This window comes from Lynx canadensis, chromosome C2, assembly GCF_007474595.2.
Source record: "Lynx canadensis isolate LIC74 chromosome C2, mLynCan4.pri.v2, whole genome shotgun sequence".
Taxonomy (NCBI): domain Eukaryota; kingdom Metazoa; phylum Chordata; class Mammalia; order Carnivora; family Felidae; genus Lynx; species Lynx canadensis.
In genome coordinates, this window is record NC_044311.2 from 75,664,611 (window position 1) to 75,678,730 (window position 14,120).

At 43.0% G+C, this 14,120-nt stretch overlaps 1 protein-coding gene across 4 annotated transcripts in view; it reads left to right on the forward strand.

The window, feature by feature from the left end:
* The window catches only part of YEATS2 (YEATS domain containing 2), a 117,497-nt gene extending 103,377 nt beyond the window's left edge, over positions 1–14,120 (forward strand). For 2 of the 4 annotated variants that reach the window (XM_030329021.1, XM_030329022.1), the window contains exons 24-31: positions 3,136–3,238; positions 4,140–4,213; positions 5,985–6,064; positions 7,167–7,368; positions 8,911–9,137; positions 10,049–10,123; positions 10,859–10,932; positions 12,353–14,120. In XM_030329021.1, the coding sequence (XP_030184881.1) occupies positions 3,136–3,238; positions 4,140–4,213; positions 5,985–6,064; positions 7,167–7,368; positions 8,911–9,137; positions 10,049–10,123; positions 10,859–10,932; positions 12,353–12,461 (944 nt within the window). In that variant the 3' untranslated portion in view covers positions 12,462–14,120. The other 2 variants (XM_030329023.1, XM_030329024.1) reach the window with 2 other exon arrangements.

Here is a 14,120-nt window from a genome sequence, read left to right on the forward strand (position 1 = left end):
AATACATAAAAATTTAATTTTTATGTAGAAATTAAGTGCTAGCAGCCTACTAAACAGTTCTGAGAGAAATTAACAAGACCTAAATAAATGGAAGGAGGATATTCCATTATAAACATAATAAATTATAAATACAGTTGACCCTTGAACAACACAGGTTTGAACAGTGCAGGCCCCCTTATACACAGATTTTTTTTGCAATACAGTACTGTAAATATTTTCTCTTCCTTACGATTTTCTTAATTTTTTTTGTCTCTAGCTTACTTCATTATGGGAACACAGTATATAATATATATAACATGCAAATATGTATTAATTGTGTTTTTGGTAAGGCTTCTAGTCAGTAGTACGTTGTTAATAGTTAAGTTTTTGGGGAGCCAAAAGTTAAACACATGGATTTTTGACTGGGGGGAGGGGGTTGGCTCTCCAGTCCTGCAAGTTGTTCAGGCCTCAACTAATTTCTTACAAATATGATAAATTATGTTAACTTACTAAAAACATGATGTGTTATCCTTTCTCCCCCCCCAAAAATGGACAAGCTAAATCTAAAATATACGTGGGAATGCAAAGGCCTAGAGTAGCTGAGGCAGTTTTGAAGAACAAAAAACTAGGGAACTTGGACCATCAGATATATATACACTTTAAAGCTACAGCGAGGGGTGCCTGGGTGGCTCAGTCGGTTGAGCGTCCGACTTCAGCTCAGGTCATGATCTCACAGCTCGTGAGTTCGAGCCCCGCATCGGGCCCTGTGCTGACAGCCTGGAGCCTGCTTCAGATTCTGTGTCTCCCTCTCTCTCTGCCCCTAACCCACTCGCATTCTGTCTCTGTCTCTCTCAAAAATAAAAATAAACATTAAAAAAAATTAAAAAAAAAAAAAAAAAGCTACAGAGATAGGGGCGCCTGGGTGGCTCAGTCGGCTAAGCGTCCGACTTCGGCTCAGGTCATGATCTCACAGTTTGTGAGTTTGAGCCCCGCATCGGGCTCTGTGCTCACAGCTCAGAGGCTGGAGCCTGCTTCAAATTCTGTGTCTCCCTCTCTCTGCTCCTCCCCTGCTCAAGCTCGGTCTCTCTCCTTCAAAATAAATAAAAACATTAAAAAAAAAAATTTAAAGCTGCAGAGATAGTGTTGAATTGGTTCAAGAATAAACAGAATAATGGAATGGAAAAGAGAACCCAAAAATAGACTTCCACGTGTATGGTCACCTGATTATGACATTCAGTAGGGAAAGGATGTTCATTACCATACGTAATGCTGGGTTAATTAGATATATCCATTTGGGAAAACACTGAATCTTACACCATAAACAAAAATTAATTTGAGTTGGATATAGAGCTAAATGTGAAAGGTAAAACAATAAAGCATCTAGAAGAGAATATCTTCATGACCTTGGGCAAAGGTGCTTTGTAAACAGAACAGGTAAGAAAACTAGCCATAAAAGAAAAGGTCCATAACACTGGGAACCTCACTTCATTAGAGGTACATAATTAAGAGTGAAAGTCAAGCCACATACTCACGATAGTGGTGATTGATACATCTAACAAAGGAGTCATAGCTAGAATATACATATGCAGACCGTCGAAAAATCAATATGAAAAATACGGACACTAACTTTTCTTTAAAGAACGGTGAACAGACACTGCACTGAAGAGGATATCCAAATAGCTCATAAAGATATGCAAAGTTGTTCAATGTCATTAGTCATCAAGGAAATACAAATTAAAGCCATAGTGAAATGCTGTTACATCACCAAATAAAACACTGGCCATTCAAGTTTTGGCAAAGATGTGATGCAGCTGGAACTCACATGCCCTGCTGGTGGGACTAGAAATTGATATAATCACTTTGGAAAGCAGTTTGACATTTTCTGATCTGCCAAACTGCAGGTTAGATTCTAATAAATCTTACATTTGTTAGATTAGGTTAGATTTCTAATTAGATTAGATTAGATTTCTAATAAATCTTATTAGATTCTAATTAGTAAATCTCCTACATCTGCCCTCCATTCCAGCAAATACACTTCTAGGAAGTGCACACATGTCCATCCACCACAAGACATATACAGGAACGTCCATTGCATTGTTGTTTTTAATAGCTAAAAAGATGCTGATGCAAAAGGATTATGTGCAGTAAGATTCCAGTTATGTGAAATTCCAAGTGGACAAAAGGTGATTATCTTTGGCAGGGAGGAACTACCAAAAGCATAGGGAGCCTAGTTGAGGAGTAGAAATAACTCTATATCTTGATTGGAGTGGTGTACATGGGTGTAGACATAGGTAATTGAACCATACCCTTAATATTTGTACATCTTTTGCAAGCTATGTATCAATAAAAAGGAAGAGAGATGTATAGAGATGTATTAGTAGATCTCATTTGTAGACTCTTGTTACATAGGAAAGTACTGAAGGATGTTAAGTATGGAAATGACACTAAAAAGGTCACTTAGGAAAATTTTCTGGTCCGTATATGCAAGGTGAGTTGAAAGGGAAGGATTGAAGGCAAGGAAGCTGATGCAGAAGCAGAAAGTGTGTGGTCATGGTTTTTTGACCAAAAAGACGCAGAAATACAGGGAGACACATGCACCTGAGACCTTGCTATCTTCTGTCAGTAGATTTAGTAAGATTAAAGCCTAATGTGATTGGCTTGGTTATTTCCAAGCACAGCAGATCTGAATTTTGCTTATGCCTTGTGTCTCAGAACACTAATGCTGAAAGTTGATAAACTTAGCTGGAGAGATGATATCCAATAGGATATTAGAACACGCCAGCATTGTATTTTAATTGTGTGTGTGTGTGTGTGTGTGTGTGTGTGTGTGTGTGCGCGCGCGCGCGCGCGCGCGCAAGGGGGGGGATCTCACATAGTGGTGTGGTTGTCCCTTTAAGAAATATATAAAAAGCCATTTTATTGCCCGCCTTGTCATGAGCCTAGAGTTGCTCCCCCTGAGACCCAGGGTAACAGTTCTTCCCTTGTCTGCTGATCCTGTGATGATGGGTGCCATCTCAGTCCCCTGGCTGTGTCTCTGCAGCAGCTGCTGTGGCAGTTTCCTCCCTGAGTTTCAGTGGAAGAGCTTTTGTTTCTGCCTGCACATGTCCTTCCGTCATTGAAGGCTTACAGCTCTCTTTTGTTGCTCTTCCCTTGTAGTAAAGACTGAACCAGAAACGCCTGGGCCAGGCTGCCTCTCTCAGGAGGGTCAGACACCAGTGAAAACAGAAGAAAGTTCTGAACTGGGAAACTATGTCATTAAGTAATTATTTCAGTCCTTTCTAAGGGAGTTGTGATTTTGGTGTTTTTCTGATACTTCTTAAAACCCGTTCCTGTGACAGCTGAGTATGTGCAGAGTTGTATGTGTATAGAAGTAAGCCCCTTGATGGGTGGGACCTTCTGTCCATGTGCAGTTGAACAAGTGTTACCGCTTGATGCGCAGCTCAGGAGTCTTCAATTAATACACTGATGTTACCTAGGGGCGGGAGGCACTGGATTTGTTGCCTTGGAAGCCTCAGGTGGTACAGATCTCCCTCCAGTGGAGCTTGACAACATGTACTTTCTTTGCTGAATCCTTGGGTATGAAATTTCTGTGGGGTAATTACTCAGGTGTGTATACATTTTATGTCTGAGTATCCATACACCTGCCTAACTTAAACAGCTGCCTTTTCATGGGCCATACACAGTCATTGCTTTTTCTAAAAACATTTCATGAGATTTTCTGATTTCCAAATTGGGAACCCACCTCTGCCCATGTATTTTGAAGCATGTCAAATTACTGGGGACAATAGAAACTTAGCCACTTTCACATGATAGGTGACAGCATGAGCTGTAATAACCCTAAGAATAGGCATTTGAATATAGAAAATTTTCTGCTCTAGTAGCATTGAATTGAAAAGGTATGTGATTATTTAATTTTAAAACATAAAATTAAACTTATTTGTGTAATTTGCCATTCCTGGGGTCTCATCTGGTTTATGTTTAAAAGGCTATCCATGAAAGGAAAGACCTGCCTAGTACAATTGGTTATGTTCTAATTCCCTTGGAAAGAGGATATGTACATAAATTCGTGTGTGTATGTGTATGTGCATATGTGTGTATATATATGTGGCTAGAAACCACTGTGTGTGTTTACTACCTTAATCTTTTTTTTTTATTCTTAGGATAGACCATTTAGAGACTATCCAGCAACTCTTAACAGCAGTGGTAAAGAAGATTCCCTTAATCACTGCAAAAAGTAAGATAATTATACTGAATATATGGATGCATTTTTAAAGCTGTGAACTACTTGGTTTATTGAGTCAACTTAAATCATATGGTAGTGTAAATTAATACTGATGTAGTAGTTATCTTAGGAGGTTTTAGTTACAGCTATAGTTCATTTGCAGGATTTTAGAATTCATAATATCTTGGTCAACCAGTTGGCCTTTTACTGTTAACACTATGATCTATGGAAGGAATTTTTTACATTTGTTGTATGTAAATCTTAGTAAATCTGTTGTATAAAACTGCATTAGTTTTTAATGCTTATTAAGGCAGATTAGTCTTTGCCTGCAATGTGCCAGACTCTGTGCAGGCTCAGTACATTTACTGTCTCTTGTGGCATAGGTGGTATTATCTCCATTTTACAGATGAGAAAACCAAGGCTAAGTAACTTACTCAAAGATCACTAGCAATGGGTAGTGAGGGAGGATACTAACCTAGGTCTGACTCTAAAGCCATTAATCTTTTATCCCTCACTATCCCTCACTTTGTACAAATGCACAATTGTCAAGACTCCCAACAGTGAAGTCTGTTCTGTCACTACCCATCGTCAACAAGACTGAAAAACTTGCCTCTCAGTTCTTTGGACAGAATCAGCTGCCTTTAGGGGGCAGATAGCCTGTTGATACTCAGGCGTATGCTCTTGGGCAAGATGACTACAAACATTTAAACTTCTTCTTTTTTTTTTTTTTTTAAAAGTTTATTTATTTTTGAGAGTGAGAGGGAGGGAGGGGCAGAGAGAGAGGGATGGTCCCAAGCAAGCTATGTGCCATCAGCACAGAGCCCGATGCGGGGCTTAAACTCATGAACTGTGAGATCATGACCTGAGCCGAAATCAAGAGCTGACGTTCAACCAGCTGAGCCACCCAGGCACCTTGCAAACATTTATAGGGAAGGGATGAAATAGATTATCATGTTACATTCATGGGAATATGAAAATGACAGGCCAAGTACAGCCTGCCCTGCTTATTTTTTTCTAACAGCAAAGAAATTACCTCTTTTTTTCTTGGTTAAAGTCAGGGGGGTCATTCTCAGGTAGTTCAAAGGAAACTTTCAGGGACATTTTCCTAGCATGGCAGAAAAAAATCAGAAATCTGTTTTTTATTTTTACTTAAAAAAAATTTTTTTTAATGTTTATTTTTGAGAGAGACTGCACACGAGTGGAGGGGCAGAGAGCGAGGGAGACACAGAATCTGAAACAGGCTCCAGGCTCTGAGCTGTCAGCACAGAGCCCAACGTGGAGCTCAAACCCACGGACTGTGAGATCATGACCTGAGTTGAAGTTGGTTGCTTAACCGACTGAGCCACCCCGGTGCCCCAAAAATGTTTTTTAAAAACTTAGATACAAATATAGAATACTAGAACTGGAAGGCAGGTTAGAGACTATCTGTCCCAATGGTCTCATTTTACAGATCAGAGAACTGAAGCCAGAGGGGTGCTATAGGATGCCTGACACCACTTAGTGAGTTCATGGCAAGGCCAGGGCTAGACCTCAGACCTCATGTTCCTAGTGGAGTGCCATCTCCACTGATTTTAATAGGTAGTCGACTGCCATGAAGGTTGCTCTGCCAAAGAAGCCGATTTCCCAGAGACTGATGTTGTTTTGTATATCCATTTTGCCCAGTAAGGAATGTATATCCAGTAAATAGGTCTAAAGAAACTTTGGGACATATCCCTCGCAGATAAGGTTTGATTTAAATCATAGCAACTTTATTCATAGAGTTTGCTGGATATGTGCATTCTAGGTGAAGATGCCAGCTGTTTTTCTGCGAAATCTGTGGAGCAGTATTATGGCTGGAACATTGGAAAAAGGAGAGCTGCTGAGGTAATCCTTTGTCTGCCTGTTTGTTACACAGGCTGCCACTGAGTCTGGGAAGAAAATAACCAGAACACATGTGCATTCAGGCTGCTTCCATAAACCTTGTCTTCTGGAACAGTGACAGAATTTGCAACATATTTTATTAAATATTTAGTGGTAGAATTTTTTTCCTCCATTGAAAATCTCATTTTTTAAACACTTGGAGCTAGCCTTTGAAAGGTCTACTTGTTTTTCCTGAATTGGTAAAAATTTCTAAAAATCTTATATGAATTTCAGTATATTAAAATGAAACCAGGTATTTGTTGAGTACTTCCAATGCAGCAGCTCCTATGCCAGATGATGGGGTTACAGGAGAAATTGGCACGTGTGAAGGCATGCTGTGAGGAAGTTGGTGTGATGGGTTTGGGGAAGACTGGGGGAAAAGGGCAGTAGGAGACCATGGGTTGAGACCAGGTGAAAAGCCTAGGAGTTTCATTGTTATTTCATAAACATTTGATATACATTCCTTGACTTCTTTTAAAAAAATTTTTTTTAATGTTTATTCATTTTTGAGAGAGATAAGAGACCAAACATGGGGGGGGGGCGGGCAAAGACAGAGGGAGACACAGAATCCAAAGCAGTCTCCAGGGTCCGATCTGTCAGCACAGAGCCCGATGTGGGATTCGAACCCACGAGCTGTGAGATCATGACCTGAGCCGAAGTCAGATGCTTAACTGGCTGAGCCACCCAGGCGCCCCTCCTTTACTTCCTTTAAAAACTTTTAGGGGTGCCTGGGTGGCTCAGTCAGTTGAGTGTCCAGCTTTGGCTCAGGTCATGATCTCACTTGTGGGTTTGAGCCCCGCATCGGGCTCTGTGCTGACAGCCCATAGCCTGGAGCCTGCTTCAGATTCTGTGTCTCCCTCTCTCTCTGCCCCTCGCCTGCTCACGCTCTGTCTCTCAAAATAAATAAACATTTAAAGAAAAAAATTTTTTTAACTTTTAAAAAGCACAATCAGATTTAAAAAAAAATAATTCTAACAAGTTAGCATGATAATTTACAGTTGGATGATTTATTTTAACACATTGCTAAGTTGAAATTAATTATGGTTCAAAAAAATATTTTTTTAAGTGGCAAAGAGCAATGACAATGCGAAAAGTCTTACAAGAAATACTGGAGAAGAATCCAAGATTTCACCACCTGACTCCCCTTAAAACCAAGCACATTGCTCACTGGTGTCGCTGCCATGGCTACACCCCACCTGATCCTGAGACACTGAGGAGCGACGGGGACTCTATTGAGGATGTGCTGACCCAAATCGACAGTGAGCCAGGTACACCTTTGGTGGGGCTCACTGGGCACCATCAGTAGCCCGAGAGGTGTTTCCGTGGAACACGCTCTCATCCCTTCACCCTCCACGGTTCTTGGACCACTTCAACCCCAGAGGACTTGAAGAGCCACCTTAAAGAACATGAGCATTTGCTCACCTGTAGCTGTGTGTCCTGTCCTCCCCTGCCCCAGCCAGGAATGTTCCAGCCTGTGACATACAGCAGGCACACAGTTAGATTATTTCTTCTTTGAAGACTTTCCTAACCCACCTCCTTTCCTCCAGATAGAACTGACTTCTCCTTCCTTTGTAACCTTGCAACCACTCATAGACAAGTCTACCCAATCTCCTTGAAGATGGAGTTGCTGCCTTATCCATTACTTTATTTCCATACCTATCTAGGAAGTGCAGCACCCAGCATTGGAGGCTCAGCTGGAAACAACTAATAATGTTGCAGACAGGATGAATTGTTTTATGGTAAAGAAACCAAGAGTTGTGCTGTATGGGGTGGGAGCAGGGCATAAAAGATATTTTGAGTTTCACCTTAATAAGAAAGGTTGTTTTCTCCTCCCAGCTCTACACTACTTGTGTAGAAAAGCAGAAGCGCCACCTCCCAGTCTGAGGGAGCCTGGGGTCCAGGGACAGTGTGGGAGACCTTTGAGACACAAGTTCAGTGTTCTCCCTGAAGCTTTCCAGAGAGCCCTCATGCAGGACGACCTCTCCTTCCTCTGAAATCCAGCAGCATTTAGTATCAAACCTTCACAGTTTGTCAGAAAGAAATATCTAAGTTCTTTGGAGGACAGAAACCATACTGATTATCTCCATACCTCATTGGTGGCATACATTGAAGCACCATACTTTACATATACAATGCTTTCTGTTAATATGGCCGATTAATTTGTAAGTACCCAGTCAGTGAAGCAGAATAAGCCAGGACCTGGTGCCCTGCCACCACCCTGCTCGGCACCCCTAAGCCCGTCTTGTGCCTGGTCTGGACCTCACTTCCTTATCCTGAAGTGAAAGGCATGCATTGTAAGATTCCCAGGTCCTCCTCTTCTGGCTTTCAAGTTCTAATACTCTTTGTTAGACTTTGTGTAAATCAACTTATTAAAAATGAAAATGTTAACAGTACTTAACCTCTGAGCAGTGAGAGGTGCTCACGTGGGTGATTTTTATTTTCTTCACTGTGCACTTTTAAGTTTTCCAGATTTAAAATATGAAAATCAGTTACTCATTAGCATTTGGGGCTTGAGGGGATGGCCTAGTTTTGGGTGGCGTAAGTCAGAATTGTGTAGTGTCTGCTTTGTCTTAGATTGCAGTCACATCACATATACGTTCACACGAGATGCCGGTCTCTGTGCTTGTCTGTCTCATGAATCACTAGTTCTCACAGTTACAGATCCATAGAATTCTAGAACTGGAGAGAAGGTCAGCTCCCCTGATACTTATCCCTTCTTCTCTGGGTCTCAGACTGTTGGTTTTACAGAGATGGAAAGTCCTTTTCTTTTGCCACCACAACTGCCCTAAGACTAAGTACCTCTCATTTAGAGTGCCCGTCGTCATTCTCCTCTGCGGACAGCCTCTGCCGGAAACTGGAGGACCTACAGCAGTTCCAGAAAAGAGAGCCAGAGAATGAAGAGGAGGTGGATATCCTCAGCCTCCCAGAGCCATTAAAGATCAACGTCAAAAAAGAACAGGAAGAGAAGCAGGAAGAAATGAAGTTGTACCTGCCACCCACACTGGGGTCTGAATTTATTGGTGACATCACACAGAAGGTAGGGGCTGTGGCCTGTTGTGTTTTTTGGTCACAAACCAGGTGCTTCATGCTCAGACCCTCAGCTTTATAAACCGACAACCAGACTTTCCTGTCTGAAATGTGTGAGTCACTTCTGCCTGACGGACTTGGGTTATGCTCTCTGGGTGTCCCCTTTGTTACATCAGGGCAGGAAAACTAATTACATGTGGAAAGGTTGCTTGCTGGCCGTGGAACTGAAGCAGAGGCAGCTAGGTGTGGACACTTTCTACTTTCATCTTTGCTCTCATTTGCCTCGGTATAGAAGCACCTCTCCCCCCTGAGGCATGCGGTAATATTGCCAAGTGGTACTTGAGAGGGTCAGCTCGCCCTAACATCTTATAGCCCCCACGTGCCCTGCCTGTGGTGTGGGTGTGGCACACTCACTACCCTGCGGTACTGGAGAGAGTTCTCTCTCCTCCTCTGGTGGAGCTCAGCTGCTCTTCAGCATCTGTCACCTGTACTTGGGACCCAGAGGGGAAGAGTCTTTCTTTACAGGAGAAAATGCCAGATGGGGCAAGACTCAGTTTCCAGGTATATGTTCATCACCTTTCGCAAACAGGGCCTGAAGTCTGATTCCAGGCTTTCCAGTGTCTTAATCCTACTATCAGAATTCGTGGCAATTCTGACCATGATCTTCATGAAGGAGATTTGGGGGTAAAAGCAGGATTATAATAGTATTTTTTAACAACCACTCAGAAACAAAGAGAAATAGGATAGCGTATTCTTCCAGTTGTTACATTTTGTGTTACTTCCCCTGGGTTTTGTCCAGATTGCTTGAGAGTTATTCTTTCAACTGGACATCCCTTTGGGTATCCAAGAAGTGTGCTTGTTTGGAGAGATGTTGTTTGTAGGGTAGAAGGAGGAACAAATGGCTTTCTTCTCCTTTTCCAGATTGGGATCACCCTGCAGCCCGTGGCACTTCACAAGAACGTGTATGCGTCTGTGGTAGAGGACATGATTTTAAAGGTGGGTGCCTGCTGGCAGCAGAGGGCCCATGAGCTGCCTCCAGAGGCTGAAGCACTGAGGTGCCAGCCAGGCAGGATAGTCTGGGTCCCAGGCTGTTTTGAATAAGGGACAAAGGCAGAAATGGAACATCAGAGATGTGTTTTTTCATCTTATTCAGGCTTAACATTTCCTCTTTTTTTCCTCCTTCTGATTTTTAAATGAACTAAATCATGGGTCTTCTGAGTGTTAAAGCATCTCCAAGAGTTTTTGCGCTGGTGTCACTCTAATGATACTTCTTAGTGCCTTTTGAAGCGTTCTGAGGTGAGCATGCTCTCAAAGCAAAGCCTTGGGTTTTCTCCACATGTCACAGCAACAGAGAAATAACCACAGCCGTGCCCTCCCTGGGCAAGAGGATGACAAAATTGCTTCCTTACCTGGCCCGAAGCAGCTCCTTTCCTGATGGACCCCTCTCGCAGCAGATATCACTCACAAATAACCCTCACCTGTTTTTTCCTTAAAAAACAGTGTCTGATTAATGAACGTTATCCCCGTTCAAAATTTCTCAGAATCATGGGCTCTATTTTTGTGAGCTAATATTCGTGGTCTGTTACTTGAACGTTGAGTTTTTTCTTAAGGACTTTTGATCCTGAGATACGGTTGTTTTCCAAGTTTTGTGTATGGGACGGGGTCAGATGTGTCCCTTCTTACCAGCAGGCCGGTGGCCGTTTCTGAGAGTAATCACGTCTTCTGTCATAGGCCACAGAGCAGCTGGTGAACGACATCCTGAGACAGGCTTTGGCAGTTGGATACCAGACAGCATCTCACAACAGGTACTCATACCTCTTTAGTCCGTGGTACTAGGTTTACAGATCTTTCCTGACAGTTGAGTTGCCCATCCAAAGGTTTTATACTTACTGAAATCAATCCAGTTGGAGATGGAGGTGGCCGTGCTTGGGACATTCTCAGAGGCAGACAGGCTCAGGGGTCTGCTTGGTCATTTTGAGAGACTCTCTCGTTGTGAAAGTTCACTGTTTCCCCAAGGTCTGTATCTTTCCAGTCACTACTTCAGACACACTGTTCCAACACTACAGGGTTGAACAAATACCAACTCTTTGCAATTAAAGATAATAATACTGTCTGTTATGTGTCAGATGTTGGAGTCACACATTGCATATGTTACCTGATTTATTTTCCATTGGAGAACTGTAACCCTGTTTTTAGAAGTCAGGAATCTGGGCTTTGAAAGTTAGTGTTCCCTGCCTTTCCCTGCACATGTGTGATAGAGAACCTACATTCACCTCAGACCTCACTGGCTCTAAAGCCCACAGGCTCACCACTGCTTTGCTGCCTCCCTAATTATCACTGATCAGGACACGGAATTTTGCCTTTTCCTAGTCCCTGAAGAATGGCAGACGGGCTTTTCTTTGTTCCACATCTTGGCATTCCTTTCAGAGGAAGCAAGTATTTTATCCCAGTATATATGCTTAAAGCGTGTCATAAATTTGTAAAATTTACAGATGTATGAGTGTCTGAGGACATGAAGAGGCCTAGATCAGAGGACTGTTAGGTCAGACATCACAAGAATATAATACATTGGGCAGTGTGGAAGACGTCTTTAAAAAGAAGGAAGGGGAAATGGGAGTTCCTGGAATGCTCCTTTCCCGGCATGAGATCCAAGAGTGGGCTGAGGGCCTTCTGCGGCCCCTGCTCACTGCCGTGGTCCTGGCTGTGCAGATACAGGGTAGCCTGGGCGCTCTTGATGAGAACATTTAACATTACACTGGCCTGGCAGGACTCCACCTCCCATCTTCCCAAGACAGAAACAGGGGCCCACAGTACTGTGGTCCTTTGACTCAGCTTTTAGTCTAAGATTGAATTACAAAAACATTCTGTTGTGCTGTCCACTTTACTTCCTTCCTCTTTCCTCAATCCTCAGAGTCTTTTTTCCCCACTCAACCAAGTTCTTGAAATCCATCTCATACCTGTGACTGGGAAGTCAGATTTGAGCCCTAAAGAGGGCTGGCAGTGAAGATGGCAAGCCAGTCTTGGCCGAAGTGAAAGAAATGAATAGGGAAGGAGAACGAGTGAGAGGATGCACCTGGCCTCTCTGCACCCCATGCGGCCCTAAACTGGGTGTCAGCATTGTCCCCTTCCAGCAGGGCCTGTGTACGGGGTGGTCTGCTTGATAAATGGATTAATTCAATTATTAAATGAGAAAATTGCACCTAATATCCCTTGTTTTTCCAACAGGATTCCCAAAGAAATCACAGTGAGCAACATCCACCAGGCCATTTGCAACATTCCTTTTCTGGACTTCCTCACAAATAAACACATGGGGATATTGAATGAAGATCAATGAAGATGCCCTCGGAAAAGCAGGATTTGAAGATGTAGCCGAAGCTTTGAACTGTGATGTCTCCTCTTTGGGGAAGGAGGTTATTTTCTGGGTGCCTCAGAATATTATGGCTACCAAACCATTGTCTCCACCTAATTCTCTGTAACACCAGAGTGTTCAGTCCCAGGTCAAATCCCTTCAGGACAGAACCTTGTTTCCTGATTCTAGAATGAAGCTGTGAGTGGATGTGTGCTCTGTCAGCTGGCATTTGCTCACTCTCTGTAAAGAGAATCTCAGAGCTGGGCCAGGCCTTGTGTAGCAGGTCCTTCTCTCCTCTGGGCGTCAAGGGGCACCTTCGGCTTGAGTGTAGGCAGAGAATAAGACTGGCACCAGAGGTTTTCACCCATCCTGAGGTTACAGGCAGTTCCAGCAGTTACCTGGTAACCTCTGGGGACAGACTGGGCTTCGGCACTCGGTGGCCGTGATGCAGAGGACCCAGTCAGCTATAGGAAGCAGTGATGCCTTGTGGAAAATAAGATAGTCTGGGAGCCTGCACACTGAGCAGAAGTCTTTGTTCCTGGAGCACAGGAACATTACTACAGCCAGGCTCAGAGAACTGTCCAGGGATAGACAGATCCCAGCATAGTCAGGGAGAGGTTTGCTATAGTCGGGAAGCTTTTAAAATATGTTAGTAATCGAGAACACCCACAAACTCCAGGTACCTGGCAGACTTGTACCAGCTTTGCGAGCATGCGTGCGGGGCGGAGAGTGGTATGCGGGAGCACCTGCCACTGAGCCCATGTTGAGTGCCTGGTGGGGGGCAGCCTCTGGGGCAGGCCTGCTTGGACCGTAAGTCCTGTCAGTGGATTTAGTGTCCTGTTCTTTTCCATTCAGTCTTTTCAAAGAAGAAAAGCTTTTCAAGGAAACACTGAGTGCCTTAAAGAGAAATAACTGCCGAAGCCAAGAGGCAGGAATGTCAGTGCTCAGAAGCAGTGAGAATAGGTTGTATCCATATGTGGAGCCCTCTCAGTGGGAGAGGTGAATAGAAGAAGGGAGGTTTGCGGTGCCCCGCGTGATGTCCAGTTCCATTAAAGATACTCTGTCCTAATCTTCCTAACATAGTCTGTGTCGAAGGAAAGGAAAGAATTTATTCTGTTACTGGGAATCTGCTTGGAGGAAGTTTGAAACCTGTGAGTCAAACTTATCCAACCAACATAATTCACATTTTCATGAGTTCTGTAGGCGTTTGGGTCAGGAACGGAAGACAGGGTAGTGACTGAGAAACCTGCACTTCTTTATTCAACATCTGAGGATTGCAGATGCAGAAGGAAATCTATTCGGTAAGGCAGTGGGAGGCCCAGGCTTAGTAAAAAAAAAAAAAGAAAAATTGAGTACATAAAGGCTCAGGTACTCTATACATGAACTGCTGCAAGCAAGGTGAGTGGGCAAGTGCACAGAGTTATTCAGCAGTGGACTGTGACAGATTTACAGGAAGATTTGGTCCAAATGGCAACAGGTTCATTTAGTACATGTATGGAAGCCTAAAGTAATTATCTTTTTGCAAATGAAATATTAAATGATTTAATAGTTCCCATATGTGTTGATGTTTCAAATGTGTTTGTATCATAACATGTAACATAATTGTGTAACAGAAGTCTGCAATAAATCTTTTAGTATTTGTGA